We start from the raw sequence: 24,827 nt of genomic DNA on the forward strand, positions 1-24,827 counted from the left end.
AGTGTAGTTTATACTGTTATTGTTACACTTTTCTGCATTGTTTGATACCTAAAAACAAGCCAAACCAGTTGTTTCCCTTTCCTAAAACGCTGTCTTTAAAAATTCAGACAAAAGATTTTTAAGTTATTAAATATTGATCATAAATTGGTCGTAGGTATGATTGTGAATGGTCAAAGTTTCTAAGTTCGCTGCGATTGGCTGGTAAGCTGTTCAGGGTGTACCCTGACTCCTGCACAAAGATAGCTGGGATAGGCTCCAACACTCCCGTGACCCTTCAGAGGATTAACGTAATGTATGGATAGATGTTTACTATCAAACGTTCTAATTTTTGTATTTCATCCATGTATTTGTATATTTTTGTCATATGATAGATTATAGATTTTTTTTAAATTATGCTTGATCAAGCACAGTTTCACTAAGCATTCTGTTGCCTTTTTTATGATCCAATAATCAGTAGGTTTCTCGCCCCAACAAAGAAAAACAGTCCTATCACTTACCATGAATGATGAATCTATATTACTAGTAACAGGATACTACTCAGAGTTAGAAAACATTAACACATTGCTCCAGTACGCCGCACGTACCACTGCCTTCCTATCACTGACATAAAAACCTTTGTCACTCTTATCACGCATCATCACTGCATCTATGAAAACGACGCACCACACCTTCAAGAACTCCCCACCCAATAGACCCTAACCAGAATAACAGACTGTAGAGCAAAACCATCCGAACCAAGCTCTGGACCACGGGTGACTAGGCCTTCTGCACCATATCCGTGGAACTGCCTGCCTCACCAACTCAGGGCCTATCATTCCATGGATACCTTCCAATATCACCTCAAATCTTTCCTCTGAAAAGAGGCTTTGAACTTACCTTGAGTGTTCTGTTTTTTTTTCTTCCCTACTGTAAATTCTTACAGTGCTTGTAGCACTTTGAAAATTGTAGGAAATTAAAAATGCATTATAAATGTAATTTATTATTATTATTACTCCTCACTGAATCACCACTACAGTATGTCGTGAGGAGCCTATCAAAAGAGCAGGACTCACTTTGCGAGGAGCTGCTGGAGGCTGGCATGACCCCGGAGTGCTGCAATGGCACCGGGAGTGTGACCCTGCTTGTTCAGCAGTTTTGCCGCGTCCCTTGCCCCCGGCTGCTGGAGCAAGAAACTTGTGACGCGGAACAAGCCTCGGCGGGCCGAGAAATGCAGCAGGGTCTCCCGTGAGTGCAGATCTGCATGGAGAAAGAGAGGGGTGACCAAAACAAAAAAAATAAATATAGACAGTCAGTACTGTGCATTAATTAAAATTTTTCAGGGTGAAATATTCACCACACTACTGAGGCGAACCCATACGGAATATATTAGGTAAAAGACAGGAAGTATCATTATACTCAAGCCACTGCCTCATAAACAGCAAGTGCAGCTCAGACTGTCTCGCAGAAGTCAGGACTACCAATATCCTATTGGCTGAATGTCAAACTCGACATTTATTTGTTTTAAACGGCAACATGATTTGCTGAGAAGAAAAACTCTTGGTGTTGCACAAATCTAAAAAAGAAAAAAAAAGCTGATTTACAGTACCATTAAAACGCATTTGCCTGGATTTCAAATAGATTTTTTTTTTTTGGTGCATAGTTTCCCTACTTTGTGATCATCAAAATAAAAATATCAGGGAAAGACAACCCACGTAAACATAATATGCAGTTTTCAAATGGTGGTTTTATTCATTCAGGGAAAAAAAACCTTACCCTACATGGCCCAGTATCAAAAAGTCATTGTCCCATAAATCTAATGACTGGTTGGGCCACACTTAGCAACACTGACGTTTGCGGTAACTGCAATGTATGAGTCGTTAGCATCTCAGTGGAGATATTTTTGTTCACACTCCAAAGAGAATTGTTTTAATTCAGCAACACTTTAGGGGTTCTGAGCATGAACAGCCTTGTTAAGGTCGTGCCACAGCATTTCAATCAAATTCAAGTCAGGACTTTGACTCAAAAAACGACTCAAGATTGCGACGAAAAAGGCAATCATAAGTCTTTTTTTCAATATGCGCAAATAAAAATTGTATGTGGACACGCTTGGGCAAATGAATGTTTTGATGCTCTCTTAACACAGTCCCACGTGATAACACATGGTGGTTGAAAGTCCCCATCTTTTTCATTGCTTGATTGAGTCAATCCCCTCCACCAACAAGCTGTCCTTTCTGAAGACAGAATGCCGTCTTATTATTATTGGAACAGCCAACGGGCGTGGGCACCAGCGATAGCAAACTGGAAAAAGTTGTGCTCACGTCGGTCCCCTCTGTTGACAAGTGGAGGTACAGGAAATTGCACTGTTTACTTAATTCCTAATGATATTTTCTCTATTTTTCCCCTCCACTTTTAATTACCTACACTTACTGAAGTGAAATTTAAAACTCAGCAGGGTCGATTAAATTTAGAAGCCCAACATGGAATTAATAATATCTGCTTCTTACATGAAATAGTATAGTTACATGTTTCTTGTTCGTATGTAAAACTGAGAGCATTGGCCGTGTATGCCACAAGCTTTATAAGTTCCAACTCTGGGTGGAAATTGAACATACTATGACCAGATAATGTCTCACTAACCATATTGTAAAACATGGGGTGATTGTCGAACTTAAAACAGGTACAACCCAGATTCTTCTAACGTTCTAGCTACTGAGCTTAGACTGCGCGCGCGCGCGCGCGCGCACACACACACCACACACACACACACACAGACACAGACACACACACACAAACACACACACACACATACATACATACAGTGAGTGCAGAAGTATTCAGACCCACTTAAAATGTGAAAAAAAAATGAAGCCATTTTGTAAAATCATTTAAGTTCATTTTTTCCACATTAATTTTCACAAAGCACCTCATATTAAAAGAAGAAGACAGATTTGTTGAAATTATTGCAGTTTTATTAAAAAAGAAAACTTGGAATATCACACAGCCATAGGCAATCAGACCCTTTGCACAGCATTTAAAAGGAGCACCCGTTCCAGCTAAAACACGGTTTTTCAGATCAGGATTTGGGGATCCTCTGTCATTCCTCCTTGCAGAGCCTCTCCAGTTATTCCAGGTTGGGGGTGAACGTTGGTGGGCAGCTATTTTCAGGTCTCTCCAGGAGGCTCAATTGGGTTTAAGTCAGGGATGGGCCATTCAAGAACAGAGTTGTTCCAAAGCCACTCCTTTGTTATTTCAGCAGTGTGCTTAAAGGGGAAATTCACTGTTTTGCATTAACAATGTATCCAATAGGTCATGTAATATGTACTCTATTTTGACAATGTGATGTTAAATCCTCTATCATTCAAGAGTGTTTTGAGAAGATTTTTATCGACAATTACAAATTTTCTGGGGCGCCGCCATTATCGCGAGTCACATGACCTAAGTGCGCGGATGTGACGTGTTACGTGCCCATGGGCTCGATTACGTGGGACCCCATTTATGCCCAGCGCTGATTTCTCTGATTTATCCTCATCTGATCAAGAAATAGCAGTATCGGTTGATAAGGAAAACGGAGGAATACTTCCATACACAGCCGTGAGCAGCTCGGCTGCTCGGGAAGGCGGAGGAATAGTTCCATACACAGCCGTGAGCGGCTCGGGCGCTCAGTTGATCAGGAAGATGGAGGAATACTTCCATACACAGCCGTGAGCGGTGCCGCTCACGCCGCCATGGGGCGCATAACTAGTTAGCATGCCGGAGTCTCATTCGTTATTGGAATTAACCAGGACCCGGCACAGCAGTGGCTGCGGGACGACGCGCTGCACAATTGAGCTCTCCACCGGCAGCCCAGTCCCGAGCCCGCGCGAGACGGAGGGTTTCGTCCAGGATATCCCTGTACTTGGCCACATTCATCTTTCCTCTGATTTTAACCAGTCTTGTTGTTGCTGCAGCTGACAAACACCCACAGCATGATGCTGCAGTCACCATGTTTCACTGTTGGGACTGTATTGGGCAGGTGCAATGCCTGATTTTCTCTACACATGCTACTTAAATTTAAACCCAACAATTTCTATCTTGGTCTCATCCGACCAGAGAATCCTATTTCTCCTCATCTTGGTGTCCTTCGTGTGTTTTTCAGCAAAACTCCATCCAGGGTTCCACGTGTCTTGGACTGAGGAGATGTTTCTGTGAAGCTACTCTGCCATAAAACTGACTGATGGATGGCTACAGTGACTGTTGACTTTTTAGAACTTTCGCCTATCTCCCCATTGCATCTCTGAAGATCCGCCACAGTGATCTTTAGGTTATTCTTTGTCTCCCACACCAAGGTTTTTCTCCCTCAATTGTTCAGTTCGCCCAGACGGCCAGCACTAGGGAAGGTTCTGACTGTCCCAAATGTCTTACATTTAAGGATTATGGGGGCAACTGTGCTCTTAGGCACCGTAATTGCAGCAGAAATGTTTTTGTAACCTTGGCTACACCTGTACCTTGTGTGCTGCTTCTGATACTATTACTTTGTTCACATGTCCAATGGAAAAAAAAAAGTTTAAAAAGAAAAAAATCTAGTAGTAAAATATGCGTTCTTTCAGAAAATATTATACATCTTACCAGTGTTAGAGAATTGGTTCCCTAGCAAGTTCCATCCTGATGGAAGCGTGATATGGTGGAGAGCCAGGGCCAATCTCTCGTCCAGGCTCTCACTCTCCAACAGAGGGATGTGACACTCGTCCAGGACCAACGCCCCATCCAAGCCGTCTGTGCGACCCACCGTGCTCACCTGGGTGGTAGAGCATACAATGCTGAAACAATTTCTAGAGTAAAATTAGAAATCCCCTCCCACCCCCGCTCACCAAAAACTGGGCCATGTCAAAAGCCAAGTCTTGAACGAAGGTGAAGCGATGTTGCGCTAAAGGAGCAATGTGAGATGAGACTGTCGTCAGCTCTTCTGAGACCTTTGTGTTACAGCGAGTGGTGGCAAACAGAGTGACTGAAACCTCCTCGCAACACTCGTGAGCTTCATGGAGAAAGAAGGCAAGCAGAAACGGACAAGTTTTGTTTAACTTAACTTTTTTTACAACGCTACAAAATTTTATCTTTGAATTCTATGACTAATTTAGTGAAAACAATTAGTTTACAACAAACAATTTCTTTAAAAACTTTTTTTTTTCCCCCATATAAATATTTGTTCTCCATTACAACAACTAAAAAAATCTGTACCACTGAACCTCACAGAGGTTTGCCAACGAGGTGGGCCCCAGGGTGGGGTTCACCCTGGAATGGTTACCAGTAGGGTAACAATAACCATGATATCGTAATATCACAAAATTAAAAGTGCCTTGATTTAATCGTGGTCTAGTGTCAGTATAAAATAATGAGCCATTGTACCTAAACTGTACAGTAGTTTTGGACTGGCTTTACTCAGACGCCAGTTACCCAGTCTACAGCACTCCACTTCCTCAATAAGAGTATAAACAAACCAAATGGGCCATGGAACTCATGTGACCATGTGGTCATATCACAAAAAGTACACTGACTGGCCCAGGTAACCAAAAGGCTGTGCTTGGCAAGATTGGTGCTAATAGACCTTCTCTTCACAAAGCCCGGCAAGTGGTGGCGGCCACATGTAGCCCATGTCAATTAATTCAATTAAGTTGTGACATATTTTATCTGTTCGACACTTTTGCATGGAAGGTGGCTTGGTGGTTGCTACAAATACTGTGTATAACAATGGGATTGTCAAACATTTACTGTATATGACTCGGGCTCGGATGCAGAGAGACCAGGGCAACTGTGTATTCAAGCCACCAATACTGAATTCCATTATCTTGTATTCACAGTTTGCAGAATAACTGCTGGAAAGAACTACAAATGTGTTGGACTGTGCCAAATTTAAGAAAACTTAAAATCCAAATATTGAATAGTTGCAAAAAAACTAATGATCCCCTGGTTTATTGTGCTTTTTCTTTGCTTCTCGAGTTATGGACTACGGGACTTCTTTTGTATATCCAACAATATCAGCATAGATTTTTTTTTCTTTCCTTTTTCACCTGTAGTATGATAACTTAAAACATAGACAGCAGAAGCTAACTTGAAAATTGAAGACTTTTTTGCTTTAAGCAAGACTGAAATTGTAGGGAGTAGGACTAAAAACGTCTAAGACTTGTTGATATCCCTTTCGAAATTGATTTTTGCTAGATTTATTATCCTACACATTTTTATCTCTTATATTCTATTTTATTTTTTTTTTTCAGAAGTTGAACATTCTTAGTTTGCACTTTTAACTGTCAACCTGTTCAGTTTAAAAAAAAAATTATATATATATATATATATATATATATATATATATATATATATATATAACATTCAGATCACGGCCCCACCTGTGTGGAGTTTGCATGCTCTCCCCATGCCTGCATGGATTTTCTCTGGGCACACCGATTTCCTCCCACATCCCAAAAAGATGCATTAATTGGAGACTCTAAATTCCCCCAAGGTGTGATTTTGATTGCGACTGTTGTCTCTCTCCATGTGCCCTTCGATTGGCTGACAACCAGTGCATACAACCATGCATGTTCGTAGTTGGGCTGTCCTTTGACATCCATCCCCCCGTGTATGACATGCATAAAAATTACCAATCACATAGAAAATACAATAATCTCTCTTTATCTACCTCTGTGCCAAATATTTGTTTCGGTGCAATTTTTGTAAACAATTTAGAGTTGACTTTGAATTAAATTTAAAAGTGGATTGTTCTAAGAAAAGAGGTACTTGCATTATTATGGTTAATCACCACTGTATCAGTGGCATAAAAAAAAACACAATAATTTGTCATGATTGTTTTTGGAAAGACAATACCGTCCCAAAATATTCACTGTCATGACAGGCCTAAACACATACCTGTACATTGAAAGAGAGCAAGAGCAATGGGAACCACAAAAATGTTGCAGTTAAAAAGATTAAAAATATAGACTAACGACTGCAATAAAAATGTGAAATACAGGGGGACACCCAAGCAAGAACTGTGATATCTAGTATCTGCATTTTGTGATAGGTTGCAGGGACTCATTGTTCCCTGGTTAGGACTCATTGTTTCTATGACCCGTGCATTCTGGGACTCACATAGTTTCAAGTCCAAAGTAAAACATGTAGACATAAAATACTAATAATAATAATAGCGGGGAGTGAGCAGATTATTATTCAAATGATCGACCAATAATAAAGATGAACATTTATTTTAAAATGATTCGTTAATGACCAAGCGTAAACCTAGATTCCATTGTAACTGTTTTCTGTTATCAGTGTGCTGTCATTAGAGACGTGGCAAAAATCTGTGCAAGCGTCTTACCAGGGCACACCGCCTGCAGGGTGTCATGGGTAATCCTCAGAGTGCTGCTCAGGTGCCTCTGCATGCTGCCTGCAAAGAGCAGGAAGTAGTTGGCGGTTGTGGCAGCACCACCCTCTTCGTCCATAGCAAGCTCTTCATCAGTGAGTTGCACTGTGATAGTGCAGCAACCCTGTAGACGTAGAGAGACAAGGGAGCGTGGCTGAATAATTGCTCTACATACAATATTTCCATACCTTTAATGGGCCAACGCACCCGTTTTACTGATTAAAAACCTAATGGAACACCTCCAAACAAAAACCTTGAAAAAAATTATGTCTCAATGTACTCCAGGGCTTCCGAGATATACAGTGCATTTATTTTTGAAGGACCACCATGAATAACTCAAATACATTTTGGCTTTGTCTCGATGAGCTACTTTTGTGTGTCTACTAATAACCCATACTGTCGATTTCTTTTGTCCGATATGAGAAGAAATTTTCAATTGAGGCCCATCAACATTTAAGACTGTATCAATTCTTCCCCACGCCAGTGACATGTTCCACCCAACATAAAATGCTATCTTATCACAGCATACTCGGCACTGTTTTATTTTTGTACTTGTGTGTATTTTTGCTTGGAAATGCCACTCCATGTTGGGAATTCTCTAGGTTTGAGGTTCATCGTTTCTGGCCTCGAATATATGCGGAATTTGCTCTCTAAGTTTTTTTGTTTTTTTTAATAATTTAAAGTAATTTGATCAAATTTGTTATTTCAGATGTGTGTATCAAATTAGTAACCTTCACATTCAAAGAGGTTGTTGACCCCTAAGGTAGACAGTCTCCTTGTTTCTTCTCCTGTTCTTGTTCTATCCTATCCTGTCCTGTTCTTACTTCACAGGGTGTTGCGCTACAGTCTCCGGCAACATCGATATTTAATGGTTCTTTGTTGTACATATGAAATAATTTGCATTTTTTGTTGTTTACAGTTGGAATTTTATTTGTCTTTTTTCCCCCTCTCATCCCTCAGGAAATTCTGATCTCTTCAACTGATTGACTCTTATCCTCAATAAAACTTCAATTCAAATACAAAGAAATCACAGAGGAAGCTCAAAAACTCCACTGTAACATGGTAAAAGTATTCCAGCATAAAGAGCATGCAGATTCACTATTCAGCTTGATCTTACAGTCGAACAGGACACACACACACACAAAAAAGGAAGAGGATCTTTTATCAGTGTTGTCAGGTACATGACACTAGTGTTAGTCAGACAATAATACAATGTAAAAACATACACACTCCCACACATTTGTTTTTGTGAAGTCACAATCGACTGAATTATGTGCCCGAGTATTGTTCGGAATAATGTGATGTCACTCGAGGGCAAGATGAGCAGCAGGCGAGGAGGGACCAGAAAGGGGGCGATTGTTTCGATATGAGCTGCTTTCAACCGGGGGAACTGCGGCTTTATTGACACAGAGGAGTGATAATGGGAACACTTCATCCCGTCGTTGTCATGTCGCCTACTCAGTCAGACATGCACGGAACCGCCCTTTACTGTTCAGGGTCATAGGTGCTTCCTTGTGTAGCATGCTAGCCTCAAGCCTTGTTTCATAGATGGGCTTGAAAGCAGCGCTCAATCGGTTTGGGAGAAGGCCAGTGGATCATACGAAGAAGGATTATAATGTTCTTATTTAGGAATCACAAAAATAGAACTAAATGGCTTCAGCATTTGTCATCATTGAACCTTTAAAAATGTTCTGAAACGTCTTTGTATTGCTTATGTCAAAATACTGACAACAATTACTGTACACTATAAAACATTTTAGCCTCACTAAATCAGGCTCTTTTTGAGGGGTGGTCCAGTCTCATGTAGATGGGATTTTACACCACACATCAACAAACACATCCCTGCCAACCAAAACTTTAGCGACTATCCGTCAGTTATCAAACGGTAACTACCTCTCCTATGTGGACTGCGGGAACAAGATTTGGTTGCACAATTGCCATCATGAAATATTTTGAATAATGGACTTTTAATGCTTTTTTTAGGGGGGGGGGTTAAAGAGTTCGCAGGTGTGTTGATAACATCTTTGATATGGTTTCTTTAACTAATTCACTCACAGCTTTCCCAGTTAACATGGATAGTTGACTTCTAAAGCCATCAATGGCAGTGCATGTTTAACAATACTCCAAGGATCAAGAATTATAGCACAATTTTAAGCGTCACTAAAAACAGCCTGTCTGATGCAAATGTACCATTGCTTACCAGTTTCTAAAAGTGCAAGGCCAACACAGAGTTTGGGTACCATTATCATGACAGATAGGGTTGGGACGACTGTTAAGGTCAGTCCCAAAAAAAAAATGGAATGCCAAATGCAAAGCGCATGTGAACCAGTGAACCATAAAGAGAGTGGAAATATGTAATCTATTTTCACTGGTGAAGGCAGCACTTCATCACCAAACCACCAAATTGCACCAGTCATTTGCGCACAAACCTCACCAAACACACACATTGCCACAATGTCCATCATACTCACAATTAAATAGGTTTTGAGTATCAGCCACTTATCAGAAGCTACTTTTAACCTCACTTACTGAGCCACCACATCATGGTCATAGAAACTCTGCATGGGGTTGGTATTATGTAAATTAGTTGCATGTTACGCCACAATCTAGAAAATTTCAGATGAGCACACACATTTGGGAAATAGGCAGCTGAGCTCAGAAAAGATTGATTTAATTTCACTCTTGATCATTTGGAAGGAATTCCAGACATACAACTATTTCTATACAAGTCAAATAAAAATTCATATCTCCTTTCACCAGAATTGAATAAAACATGATCATCATCTTAATTTCCTATAAAGGTTTTTGATGTCATGTGGTATCCTTATACTAAGGTAACAGCCATATGCCCCATAATTTTGCTTCAATTGTTTTTCAAGATGTGATCAATAATCATAGCCACACAATCAACCAAGTATTGACTGATACAGGGATTCCCAACCTAAGATTTCGAAAGGCGCACAACAAATTAGTTACCGCAGTGTTTTCACAAGAAGCCACACTCATTTAGCATTGTAACAATTCTTTTTCATGTTTGCGTTACGTTTCTGCCCTATAATGTCTTTTCATACAAATATTTATTGCAAGTGTGACGACAATTTGGTTAGCATAAAGTAGCAACTACGGACAGTTGTGACTTATTTACTAATTTGGGTAACGCTTTTAACACAGGGCATAAATTGGTTTCAGACTGTGCAAAAATCCTTTTATTGATATTTTTATTGCCTCGAGGCAAAAATGTTTGCATTGACCAACTGCGCATGAATTTTAGTATGACCGTATGCATTCTTACACCAGTCTAGTCTGTCACTACGCTAATGTAGGAGTAAAGTCAGAATTACCATAAAACATTTTTAACAAAATGTTCGTAGAACGAGGACCGCCTGTACTCGGTATAGGTACAGTAACGACGAGCTATGAATCGAAATGATGAGTAGTATGGATGGATAGAACACCATGTGTCAAACCTACAATCTGGCAATAAAAAGTTGCACAGAGTGCCATACAGGAAGTGGCAGACTTTTAGGATGCGAGGGGGAGTCTTGCGGTCTCAACAAGGAGGGCCAGCAGTGATTGCAGTAAATGAGATGTAGATATGTGGAGGCCAGCAGGCATGACATTGTCTCCATTAAAAACTCATCTCTTATCTCAGTTCAGATTGGAAATTAGGAGGTTCAGCCACTACTTAGCAGATTGCTACCTCTGCAGATCTGTGACCCTGCAGTCTCTGCAAGAATGAAATCATACAGTGGGTACGTAAAGTACACTCATAAAATGTTTTACTCCTTGTTATCTTCCAACCATTTGCTAAAATCATTGAAATTATTTTTTTACTCATTAATGTACACACAGCACCCCATATTGACAGAAAACAACAATTGTTAAAATTGTAGCAGATTTATTCTAAAAAAAATGAAATATCACACAGTCAAATATTCAGACCCTTTGCTCAATATTTAGTACAAGCTCTGCCTGGGCCATTTAATAACAGTCCCAGAGTTGTTCTAAAGCACTCCATTATTCTAGCTGTGTGTTTAGGGTCATTGCCATGCTGAAAGGTGAACCTTCAGCCCAGTCTGAGATGCTGAGCAATCAGGAGAAGGTCTTGGTCCAGGATATTCCTGTACTCCGCCACATTCATCTTTCCTTTGATTGCATCCAGTTATCCGACACCCACACCATGACGCTGCCACCTCCAGGCTTCACTGTTGGGTATGTATTGGATGGTTGATGAGCAGTACCTGATTTTCTCCACACAAACTCCTTAGAATTAAGGCCAACGATTTCTATTTTGGTCTCATCAGACCCAACAATCTTATTTCTTAGAATTATCCAGTCATTTGGTGGGTTTTTTTTAATTTTTTTTTTTTTTTTTTTTTTAAATCAAACTCCATGGGGGCTTTCACTGAGAAGAGGATTCCCTCGGGTCAATCTGCCATAGAGCCCCGACTGGTGGAGGGCTTCAGTCATGGTTGACTTTCTAGAACGATCGCCCATCTACTGAATGCATCTCCAGCGCTAAGCTACAATGATCTTTGGGTTCTTCTTTACCTCTTTTGCTCTGTTTTGGCCGAACTGAAAGGTCTAAGAAGGGTTATGGTTATCCTAAACATCTTTAAGTATTATGGAGGCCACTGTGCTCTTAGGATGCTTAAGTCCAGCAGAATCTTTTTTGTAACCTTCACACAATTCTGTCTCTGAGCTCTTCAGGCAGTTCCTTTGACCTCATGATTCTAATTTGCTCTAGCATGCACTGTGAGCTGTAATGCCTTATACAGACAGGTTTGTGGCTTTCCTAATCAAGTCCAATCAGTATTATCAAATCACATCTGGACTCCAATGACTGTGTAGAAAGGTCTGAATAGTTTCCATATTCACTGTATTGGTGGGGAAATATGATTGTGATCTTCACAAGGACCCAGCGATTGCAGAGTCAATTCAGCACAACAGTTACTCAAATTATTACTAACACCAGCAAACGATATTTTTTTCCTCAAATGGTTTTGGCCTAAAATTAATCAATAATGTTGACAGCTAGCGACTTGTAAAAACAGACGCTCTTGAGTTGACTGGCTATCGATCCGTCTGTGATGACTACATTTGTCCAAATGCATCTGAAGAAGGTGCTTGCAATAACAAGCAGGTGTTATCTCATCTCATTCATCATTGATAAGTGGTAAAAAGTAAATGGGGGACAATTACACCACAATGACCCATTGAAAACTGAGATTTCTAGGCTAGGCATTTACAAACCCCAATCCCCATGAAGTTGAAAATTGTAGTACGGGGGGGAGGGGGGTTCAATAAAATGATTGGCTAAATTTCAACCTCTATTCAATCCAGTACATTGTATGCGCAGCCTACTTTTGCATTCAGCAAAACGGATTAAAGAACTTCCTTCCAGTTAAGGAGAACAGCGAACAGGACTGGGAGAAAGCATCCGTGTGAACTTTAAACATCTACAATGTGTTTTTGTAAGACAGGATGTCACCACAGAGTCAACAAATGTGACAATATTGGATGTTTAGGTTTTGTCGATATTAATATGGTATATATTTGTATAAAAAAAATGATATAAATGTACTTGCTGTGTCCAAAGACACCAGCCTTAAAAAAAAACAATATTTTAGCAAATTCATCTTCAATCAATCATACAATCAAATCATTCGTTAGGAAGTCAGCCAACCTGTTTTGTGTGTTTGGTCACGTGACGTTCAGCATATAGCACAATGAATACACTACAAAGACAATACATTTAATGTTCAATCTGATGAGCTTAACCGCTTTTTGTTGTTGATTTTTTGCTACTATTGAATCTGATTCCTGCAACACCTGATGCATTCTTTCAATTGTGTTCTTTTTAACACTACTCAAAAAGCATTTGGGAAATGAGGACATTGATTGTTCAAGCTTTGGTTGCCAGTAAAGTGTTACCCCAAAAATCCAACATTTTGAGTAATAAGTGAAACAACACATTACTTTTCCTGCAAAATTAATTATACTACAGTTACTTTTTCAATACAACAATAGTTAATTTTGCATCATCAATGTTTCTCACCAAAAAAGAATTTGTAACTGGTGATTCAGACAAAGAGCAGTCCAAGTGTACAGTAGGCATTTGACTGAGACTGCCCTTTTTTCCAATGAACGGAAGAAAGCGATTTGGAAGCAATAGTTGATTCAAAAATGCACAATGACGGTGCATGGGAAATGCACGATTTCACTGTTGCCACACTATTTTTATTTTCATATGTAAAATATATGTATGGTTACAGTTAAATACAGTTTTACTGGACTGTTAAATGCATTGTGGGTTAATTATTCATACCGGGTGCAATAATCGGTCATGGAGGATAAAGACTGATCCACTGAAGGACTTGCAATCCTTGGTTTAAATAATATTTACAGTGAAAATTTACAACTCTAAACTTTGTCTCTGAGCTGGTGTAATGTGCTGCATGGCTGACGTTATGTAGTAACAAAAAAGGATTTTGTGGTCTTTGCATCAAAACTACTGTGGAGGGATCAAATGCCCGGTGCGCACATGCGAGCATGTATGCGGGTCACTCACTTTCACATACACACACACACATGCACAAAGGCACTCGCACGCACAAAGGCATGTAAACACACAGTTCCGTTCAAGGACTACAATCAACAGTGTACTGAAAATGCTTTGCTTGTTTAGGTCCTTACAGTATTGTATTGGGATGTCAGGCTGCACTACGTCCCTGATTTAATGTGGCTTCAACTACACAAATATATAATTTTTGGATACAGTTAAGGAAATGGGTGGCACGGTGGCACAGCTGTACAGCATTGGCCGGAGCGAGGACCTTCAAAGGGGCTTCAAATCCCAGCCCCGCCTGTTTGGACTTTGCCTGTTCTCCCAGTACCTTTGTGGGTTTTCTCCTGGTACTCTGGTTTCCTCCCACATTCCAAAAACATGCATTCATTGGAGATTCTAAATTGCCCCTATATGTGATTGTGAGCGCGACTGTTGTCTCTCTCTATGTGCCCTGCGATGGGCTGGCAAATAGTTTAGGGTGTACCCTGCCTCCTGACTCCTGCCCTATGACAGCTTGGATAGGCACCAGCTCTCCCACGACCCTCATGAGGATAAGCCGCTAGGAAAATGAATGGATGGATGGATTGAGGAGGAAATGTTTTTTTGGACTGTGGATTAGTGATATTACTGCCACTTGGAAGCTGCTGAAAGTACCTAAAAAGTTACTTTTTTCTCACTTCATTGCTTTTGAAATCAAGCAATCAGAAAAGGGGGGGAAAAAACAGCAGATTAACATTAAAAATGAGAAAAGAATTACAATTAAAACAGCATAGAGTGCAAAAAATATTAAAAAATGTAAATGCTTTTTAATATGGATTTTAAAACATTCACACATTGGGCTGTTGGCAATTTATTCTATTTGTAACCAGCATAATACTGCAGTACTAATAATGCTGCTTCACCATGTTTGGGTTGGACTCTGTTCTCTACTATTTTATCTGGGTCTGTCGATCTCAGAGTCCCAATACTCTATTCTAAAGTGAACTGGAACCCAATATACAGTATAGAGTAGAATTACAGTAATATGCTCTGACCTCTTCGTTCTGGTCAGAAACCGAGCTGCAACATTCTGAATGAGCTGCAGCTTTTTAATGCTCTCCAGGCAAAAAAAAATTATAATAGTCAAGTCTACTTGAGATAAAAGCATGGATGAGCCCTAGTCTGCTTGACACATGCAAGCCTTCATTCTAGGCCAGTCTCAAGCCCAAATAAATGCAGAGTGTGGTATCAGGAAGGGCATCCATCTTAAAACTTTGCCAAATAAATGGGAACGCTCAAGAATTCTATACCTATATTATGTCTTGGGTTAACAACGTCTGCACCAGACACCAATAACCTACAGAGCGTCTGTGCAGATTCAGTTACTGTGGGTCGGAGACGAGGCCAAGAACTGGGACACTGAAAAGATTGACATGAGGAGAAAAGAACATATGGAGTTGTGAATGAGGATGAAGGTAGAGGTAGAAAAGGCCAAATAAGATTTAAATTATGACGTATGCCAGGTTGGACAGCAAAGAAGGAGAAACTGATCTATACAGGTTGGCCAGACAAAGGGACAATGATGGGAAGGACGTGGAGCAAGTTAGAGTAATTAAGGATCGAGTCTCTATCCTTGGCAGGTGCCAGTAGTTTGAAAGATGAAAAATGGAAAGGCAAATGCCCCGATGATATACAGTACCTATGGAGGTATGGAAGCATCGAGGGTGGGTGGCTATGGAGTTTTTCACCAGATTGTTCAACAGAATTCTAGTGGGTGAAAAGATGCCTGAGCAATGGAAGAAAGGTGTGCAGGTGCCATATTTTAAGAACAAGGGAATGTGCAGAACTGTGGGAACCTTAGAGGAATAAAGTTGATGTGAGACAATTTTGTTATGGGAAAGCGAAGTGGAGGCTAGACTCAGGACAGAAGTAAGTACCGTAATTTCTGGCCTATAAGGCGCGACTTTTTTCACACGTTTTCAACCCTGCGGTATGCTGTGATGCAGCTAATTTGTGCATTTTTTTCTAATGGCCGCAAGGGGACACTCTAGCGAAAAAGGTAAGCGTGAGACCGGTGGAGTCTATGTGCCGAAGAAGTGACTTTTACCGGTCCGGCCCTCTTCGCGCTGCGCTAGCATGATACTGCAGTGTCTCAGTAATTTTTACTGGTATGTTTTTTTTTAACCGGCCCTGTTAGCGCGGCGCTCGTGTTAGACTGCCAGTTACCATTAGCACGGCGGTGCTAGCGTTAGCACGGCGGCACTAGCGTTAGCATGAGCACGGTGGCGCTACCGTTTAACTCTCTGTGTACCGTCTTTCTTTGTAAATATCTTGGTTTCAATGTGGGCTTCAATGTGGACACTTGCGGGTTTTACACAGCTGTGCCATATATATGCACCAAATGGTATTTTCTTTACAAATGTACTGGGTGAGGCTTATAACCAGGTGCGCTCTGTAGCTCCGGAATTACAGTAATTGTAAGCAACAGTAAGGATTCATGTCTAAAAAGAGTACCACAGATGCGATATTAGCCTTGTGAGTTCTGGTGGAGAAGTACAGAGAACGTCAGAAAGAGTTTCATTGTGGCTTTGGAGATCGCAAAAAAGGATACGACAGCGTACCCAGAGAGGAACTGTGATACTGCATGGAGAAGTCTGGAGTGGCAGAAGTACAGTATGTGATAACAGTACAGGACATGTATGAGGGTAGCAGAGCAACAGTGAGTTGTGGTGTAGGTTTGACAGAAGAGTTTAAGGTGGAGTTGGGACTGCATTGAACTCAGCACTAAGCCCCTACCTGTTTGCAGAGGTGATGGATAGGCTAACAAATGAGGTTACACTGGAATCGCTGGGGAGCATGATGTTCGCAGATGACAAGGTGATGTGCAGTGAAAACAGGGAGCAGGTGGCAGAGGCATACACTGGAAAGGAGAGGAATGAAGACTAGCCAAAATAATAATACTGTATAGGTGCATATATGAGAGGCCTGGAAGGGCAACAGTGAGGCTACAGGGAGAAGAGATAGGGAGGGTGGAGGACTTTATGTACGTTGGGTCAAGAGTCCGGAGCAACGGCGAGTGTGGTAAGGAAGTGAAGAAACGGGTCCAACCAGGTTGAAAGGGGTAGAGAAGGGGTGTCAGGTGTGTTATGTGACAGATATTGTATTTATTGTTTTAAATTTCAACTCGAATGTTCAATAATCTTTGGAATTAGAAGATAATTGTTTTGAAAAATGTACTTACTTGAATTATTATTTGCGAATAAATATCAGTGGCATTAAAAAAAATGAAAAAAATACTATTGTTTAGCGTGATTATTATGTCAAAATATAACCTCTTAAAAAAATTTCTTTTCATATGAGGCCTAACTCCAGGGCTGTATGATTAACCTTGATGAGAAATTCTATTAATCTAATGAGGCAATGAACCTGACTGATTCCGGATTAAATAAGAGCACTGCTGTAAACTGGAGATAACGTTGTTGAGTGCAACTTGTCCTCTACTTATCGCAGTCTGTGCCACTTCTTTCAGCCTGCCGACTGTGACACCGCCCGACCTCCCCCCGCAAAGCTCCAGAAACTGTGGTGCACTTGAACTGAATGCTACAGTTGGCTGGATGAAAGTTAACTATAAAAATTGACCACCAACTTGGAAAAATGGGTATTTGTCTAAGATCAGGTTCTGTAACCTGAGTAGCTGTATCTTCACCACCTGAAAAGAGTCTTATGTGGCACCACAAGGTAGCAGACTTTCAAGGTTACTTTATTAAAAAAAAAAAGCCACTCCAAGCCAATTAGATACCTGCGATATATCCCCTTCATAGCCTTACCTGAACACTTGTGGAAAAAACAAATGACAATAACAGTGACTCACATTTGAAAAATGTACGGGAGTGGTCAGTTACGCTCGCAGATAAAGTTGCTGGTGTATTAGGGATGGAATCTCAAGGAAAAAAAAAATCCGGGAGGGGCTCAGTGTCGAGCCACTACTCCTCCGCATTTAGAGGAGCCAGATGAGGTGGCTGGGGCATCTGATTCGGATGCCTCCTGGACACCTCCCAGGTGAGGTGTTCCGGGCATGTCCCACCGGAAAGAGACCCGAGGACGACCCAGGACACGCTGGAGAGACTATGTCTCTTGGCTGGCTTGGGAATGCCTCGGGATCCCTCCGGAACAGCTGGAAGAAGTGGCTGGGGAAAGGGAAGTCTGGGTATCCCTGCTGAAGCTACTTCCCCTACGACCCGAGCCAGAAAAGCGGTAGATAATGGATGGATGGAGGGATGGATAAACAAATACAAAACTAAAATAGAAAACTAAAATGGAAAACGAAAATTTCAAACTCAGAAATGATCATTTCCAATTTCATTTCCAATTTTTTCTGATATTAGTAGAACATGGTATTTAAAATTTTTCAATGAAAATTGTTGATCTGACAAACTTTATCTGAAGAAAAGTTAAATCCACTGGCCTGTCAAGGAATGAACTGTTTTGAAGATGCTGAAAGTTTAGTTCAACATAATCGGCATTAGTGTCAATAACCTAGCAATACATTGTTACAAACATTCCTTACGGCAATCAATTTCCTTTGACATGGCTCATGATGTTGATGACTTTTGACGTAAATGCGCTCACAGTACGTGAAGCAGCTTTGAACAAGCGCTTTCAGCCTAACTTCCGTACATGCTCAGAACGGTTAACTTCCATTTCCTGTTTCCTGGTTGTTTAGGAGCAGGCTTGTTTAGTTAAAGTTTAGGAAACAAACACGTAAATTAATGTCAAGACTACACAAAATAAGCAACGTCTTTCAAAATCAAATTTTTCTACTCGTAACAAATTTTACGCGCGTGATTTTTCGTGCTCGACTGTGCGGATTTGCGAGCACGGAGGCGCGCGAGCGCGGTCGCACGCGTCAAATGTGAGTAACTGCAATGACATTATTCAACAACAGTTGAGCTATACATGTTAAACAATATATAACAGTTTTCATTGAAAAATGAATCTTTCAAAAAACTGAAAATTAAAAAAAACTACATTCACAAGGGATAACTGGATAGATGTTTTTACAAAATGTAATTACGGATTTCTATTTGGAATGAAAGCTAATACAGTTAAATAAATTAATAAAACCCCAATAACATTATACTGTAACCAACAACTTTTCATTGGAAAATAACCATCATGAATTCGCAAACATGGGTACATCTCCATTGTTCTACTCAACCATTGGTTAGTCATGCACAATCACAATAATTTGGGACAATATTCACAAAAACACTCACAGTACCACAAACATTAACCTTGTGTCTCATCGGTGGATTGGTAAAGGAATCAATGTTTTAAAGAGCATTTGTTTCCATTTACAACTCTTTTTCTTTTTTTTCTTCTTTGCAGCGCATTTTATTTTCATTTTTACTGGTCGTGTGAAGCTATTTTTCATGCCATAATCCTTTGTTCCGATGCGTACGTTTCAAATTAAAAGGCTAAACACTTAAAACAGGAAGTCAGGTTGAAAAATGCACAAAAATAATTTGATGTCATAAAACAGTTGCAAATACCCATTTTGACAATGCTATACTCAACCTTTAATTGAAATAATAATGAATATTAAGTCAACGGTTTAAGTTCTAGACACAATGCCTTTTAGTTCATATGTTTGATATTGATACTGGTAATAAAGAACAGTTCATTTGAGTTTATACTGTAGGATCTTGAGAAAATTTACCTTCATAATTTGGACATCCTTTATTTAAATAATGCAAACTTTTTTGACACAATGGCCTAATAGAATCAGAATCGAGAAACGTTTGGAACTGGAATCAAAATGATGATCCCAAATCGCTCGAATTCAAACGATGCCTAACTCGAGGCAAGACAATTTCTGTGAGGGCAGTTGTGATACTTACATACAGTGGAGCTTTCTGGGGAGTAAGTTTCATTTCCCTGGCAACTGGAAAAAAAAGAGAGGTAGATGAATATTTTGTTTCATTAAAAAAATGGATTTTAGAAATTTTCAATGTGTGTATATGTTCAAAACAAGGTGTGAGGGATCATAAACAATGTAAACCTAAATGATCTCATTTTTAATAAGGGTGAGGTCCATACCTCCATACAAGGTACATTACACATCCCCAAAAAATAGTTCAGAAAATTCTGAGGAAAATTTTCCATCCCACTCAACCAGTTCAAATAAGAAGCATGGTCCGCCTCGGGTACAGTTTTTCCTGCCCGTTCAAATTTGTTTTCTTGAAGCATTTAGATTATGTTCTCCACGACGTACTTCAGTTGTGTACACACTACAAATAACTTACGTTGTCTGCAACACCCCAAAGAGTACCACACTGACGTGTTTTTTTTTTCAACGACAAGAAGGAAAAAATATTATTGATCGTCAGATAATTACAGTACTACGCCACAAGATGTGACAGGACTAAAAACTAATCTGTGTGGGACACCCCAAAGAGTACCACAGTGACAACATGTTTTTTTTAACGACAAGAATGAAAAAATATTATTGGTGGTCAGATAATTACAGTACTACGCCACAAGATGTGACAAGACTAAAAACTAATCTAGCTTTTGGACTCATACACAACAATGAGATTGAGTTCAATGTCTTGTCCGGTGACCATCTGTGATGTCATTGATTGGATCGGTAAATTCTGAGATGAATCAGATTGGTGTAGTCAAATAAACACTAATGAAAACTTTAGAAAAATAGTCAGGATAATAACACAATTATAGTAAAGAGTATATATGTTTCATACACTTAATTTGCTATTCATTTAATTTTCAAAGAGGTAAATTTACTTTTTATGTATGATCAACGAAAAAACATTTGAGTAACACTCCAAAAATATGCTGTGACTGAGCAAGACTGTATGACTCGATTTGACTTGCTTCATTCCCCCCACATTAACTTGCAATTTCCTTGAAATTTGGCTGGAATAAAGTGCAAATAGGATAAAGATTAGAAAAGTTCAAAACTCAGATTTTAAAAAAATGGTCACACTTAAAATCTTGACCAGCACTGAGTTAGTAATATAAAGTTGGCGAGAAATTGAAACATTTTATTAGTTTTAAAGATTTATAACTTCATAGGCTCCAAAACTCTCGCGACCCTTGTGAGGAGAAATGGCCCAGAAAAAGCATGGATGGATAAATATTTATCACAAGAAAATACAGTCTGTCTGATAATACTAGTCTCAACATCTAATGTAAATCAACTAAACTTAAATTTTACACAAATTGCTACTTTAAGTTCATCTAGTAAGGTCAGTGAGTTGGGCAAAATGAATACCAAGCAAAAACCTCTGGTAGTAGAGAACCAGACAATGTGCATTCCTTATAATAATATGGTAAAGAAACCTTTTCACTTTTAATCTAACTATACAAAATGTTTTTTCTTTTGTCAACGTGCACCAAACCAAAAACCGTGATCACAAAACCAAGACACAAACTAAAATGTGGATTTTGTGAACCGTGCCACCCCAAGGGTTTAGTTGTCTATCCTATTTTATGTCACTCCATGAAACTGGTATCCACAGTTATTTTTTTATAACACTCCAGGATGCAGTACTAAAAGAGTTAAACACATATGAGTTTTTAAAGGGACACTCGCTCATGCAAAATAATGAGTTTCTGGATATGTTCAATCCTACAAAAAGAATAAAAATAAAACTAAGTAATTCCAAGAGCAATACATAGGGTCATTGGCTTGTTACTGTATTCCTATAAGAATTATCCTACTTGACCTAACACGGCTAAGCAAATGTAAATTAATCGATAGTACAGAGGTTGTACAGTGGCTATGAAAGTGTTGGACGGTTGTTGTTGACAAAGTGCCAGTTAAGCTCAACCTCGGCACTCATCCCAACACCATGGCAGGGTTCAAGTAGGAACACAAACAAGCATGCACAGCAGACAACACAGTCTTGCCAGAGAGCCAAAACCAACAGGTCTATATTGGCCTTATTTTTTTTTTTTTTTTTTTTTTACAGGGACAGCTGACAGACAGAAATGGAGGTTTGGGTTCAAAATAAGACCAAACATTTAATGAGCTGTTAAGGACTTTTGCCTCTTGCTATCATCGGTGAGTAAAAACAAGTGAAGCTCCTGTGACCCACCGCCATCAAACCATTGCTGTTCCACTCTTCAACTATCAGCTGGATTTATTAAAATGTTAAATATTATGGACACTATTACTCCCATTAAGTTGAAGGTTATTTCTGGAAGGAAGAAGTTTCCATGGCGAAATTCTACACTGGCGAAAAATAGAAAAAGAGCGTGTAGGATGGCTGAATGGAGATGGAAGAAAAATCTCCAGGTTCATTATATTAAAAAAAAAAACTCTTATAAGTTACAAAAGAAATCCTTTTTTGATATCATGATCAAAAACAGTCATAATGCTCAAACCTTATTTCCTATAGCTGACAGGCTAACAAACCCTTCCGTGTCAGTGGCAATTGAACTTCATTCCACCAAGGCCTGGAATGAGTTTGCCAAATTCTTCACAGATAAAATCAAAAATATTGGACAACCAGGAGGTACACCAGCAGCAGGTTCAGCTTAGGTACCTTTGTCCACCAAAAAACAGTTTAAACACCAGGACACATTTTCAGCCCATTAACAGCAAAGGAAACCTTAATTCAAGTGAACTCCTCTTGCGGTCTAGAAATCCTGCCGACATGTATTTTTTTAAAAAGGTCTCAGAGATTTTAGAATTAGACTTGTTACGGATTGTGAACTTGTCTTTAATGTCAGGTGTGTTTCCAGAGCCACTAAAAAATGCTCTAATTACACCTTTGCTGAAAAACGACACTCTTGACAAGACACAAATGAACTACAGGCCAATCCCAAAGCTTCCATTTTTAAACAAGATCATTTAAAGTGTTTTTTCAAAAGCTTATTTTTTAACCCAAATCGACTGCTACAATGCCTTCAAGTCAGGTTTTAGGCAACACCACAGCCCTGAGAGTGCTCTGACCAAAGTGTTCAAAGTGGTATGTCTTAATACAGGTGAGGCCAAGCAAAAAAAAACAAAAAGTGGTTCAGTTTACCAACATTTGAGAACTAGGGTTGGTACTTTTTTTTTTTAAACATTTTTACTCCGTCTCAAGCCTATAGTGCCACCATTTTTTGTCAGTTCTCTCATTCATAACACAATCAAAATTCATGAAGACTTTGAACAAAAAAAAAAACTTGAAACACTGTCAAAAATCAGACACGGCAAAACACGAAAATGTAACTTGACTTGATATGGGTCAGTCACGCTATGACATGAGACGAGGCAGTTACGCTAGCTGCCGCTCATGAATACACATGCATATACATACACAACGATCGGGCCACAAGTGGCATGCAAAACAAGGCTTAAAAATGCACAACTGACACACGGCCATGCCACCGCCCGCTGCAGCTGCTGTCAAACACCCGACATAACTGTGTTTCTGCATATGCACACATTTATTACATATTGTAAATTTTTTTTTTTCACCTAATGAAAAAAAAGAAAAAAGCTGCATTGAGGACCTTCCTTACACTAAAAATATATCAAGGTTTAGAGACTTCATGGCTTAGCAGGACTTGGAAAAACCAGTCCATCCATACATTTTTAGTAGGTTTGATTACTGCAAAAGCATCTTTACAGGTCTACCTAAAAAAAAAAATTAGACAACTGCAGCTCATTTAGATCACCCCTGCTCAAGTCCTCACTAAGACCAAAAAAAGTGTACCACATCAGTCCAGCTCTGAGGTCTTTACACCGGCTATCTGTCCATCAGAGGATATACTTTACTTTTGATGCTGGTCTATACAGCTCTGAATGGTGTAGAACCAAAATACATCAGTGACCTCCTGACCCAGTATGAATCCTCCTTCAGATCATCTGGATGTATTTTTTTTAATCAATTCCCAGAGTCAGAAACAGACATGGAGAAGCTGCATTCAGCCCACAAGTCTGGAACAAACTCCCAGACAGCCATAGATCAACTGAACACTGTATTTAAATCCGGGTTGAAGACACAACTGTTCTCACCTGCTTTGTAATGAATATCCAAATTTGCACTGTTATTTTTATAAATGTAATCACATTTTAACTTGTGATTTATATTATTTTATATTATTTTATCTACTGTTGTTATCAGTTTTTAGTGTTCATCATGTTTGTATTTATGTTTTAAATTTTTTGTAAAGCACTTTGAATCAGCTTGTTGTTGAATTGTGCTATACAAATAAACTTGCCTTGCTTAACGGCTGATCTCAGAAAGACCCCCTCTAGTTTCTTAAAGGGATTTTGTCACGTTCACAAGTCACAGAGCTGGCATCCTCTTCTATTTTCCTTTGCTTACTATTACCTAGCTCTTAAAGAAGTCCTTGCTGAATTGAGAGTTTAACGCTAAATAAATCACACGAAACTCCAAGACAGGGGTAGCGGGGAGAAACACCAAAAGGGTCTCTAAACAATCGCTGCACCAAATATTTTTCCACTTTTGAGGCAAATAAATAGGAACTCACTCCTCCAATTAGAATTACTCTGATCAGGTAAGAGGATAATCAGTGGTTCTAATAATACTCGAGTCTAATCCGATTGGCTTAAATGCACTGGGACACATAGCAGCTTCTTTGCCGCACACATAAGTTAGATAAGATAAGACTATCACACAATGAGGCCCAAGAAGCACTTTTCTTTGTCTATGGGGAAACTGTAATTTGGACATAACCCGTAAATTGGGTATAAAGGTAGGCCAAAAATCTAGGTTGGATACGTACTTTGGTTTCAGGGACTGTTCAAATTATGCTGGGTATGTAAGGGCACAAAATTATATTTATAAAATGTTCTTCTTTTGTGTAAAGAGGAACGGACTTAACATTTAAATTTAAACAAAAAAATGGAAGCAGTAAAACGCTCCCAAAAAATAT

The 24,827-nt window shown here is 39.5% G+C and overlaps 1 protein-coding gene across 9 annotated transcripts in view; it reads right to left on the reverse strand.

Annotated features, from left to right (window-relative positions):
* LOC133498208 (A-kinase anchor protein 13) overlaps positions 1–24,827 on the reverse strand; it is a 150,710-nt gene that overhangs the window by 100,374 nt on the left and 25,509 nt on the right. For all 9 annotated transcript variants that reach the window (XM_061814771.1, XM_061814766.1, XM_061814770.1 and 6 more), the window contains 5 exons: positions 19,814–19,857; positions 7,322–7,490; positions 4,827–4,990; positions 4,585–4,753; positions 1,053–1,236 (listed from right to left, as the gene is read on the reverse strand). In XM_061814771.1, coding sequence (XP_061670755.1) covers positions 1,053–1,236; positions 4,585–4,753; positions 4,827–4,990; positions 7,322–7,490; positions 19,814–19,846 — 719 coding nt within the window. In that variant the 5' untranslated portion in view covers positions 19,847–19,857. The remainder of the gene's footprint in view (positions 1–1,052; positions 1,237–4,584; positions 4,754–4,826; positions 4,991–7,321; positions 7,491–19,813; positions 19,858–24,827) is intronic.

This window comes from Syngnathoides biaculeatus, chromosome 3 (genome assembly GCF_019802595.1).
Source record: "Syngnathoides biaculeatus isolate LvHL_M chromosome 3, ASM1980259v1, whole genome shotgun sequence".
Lineage (NCBI taxonomy): Eukaryota > Metazoa > Chordata > Actinopteri > Syngnathiformes > Syngnathidae > Syngnathoides > Syngnathoides biaculeatus.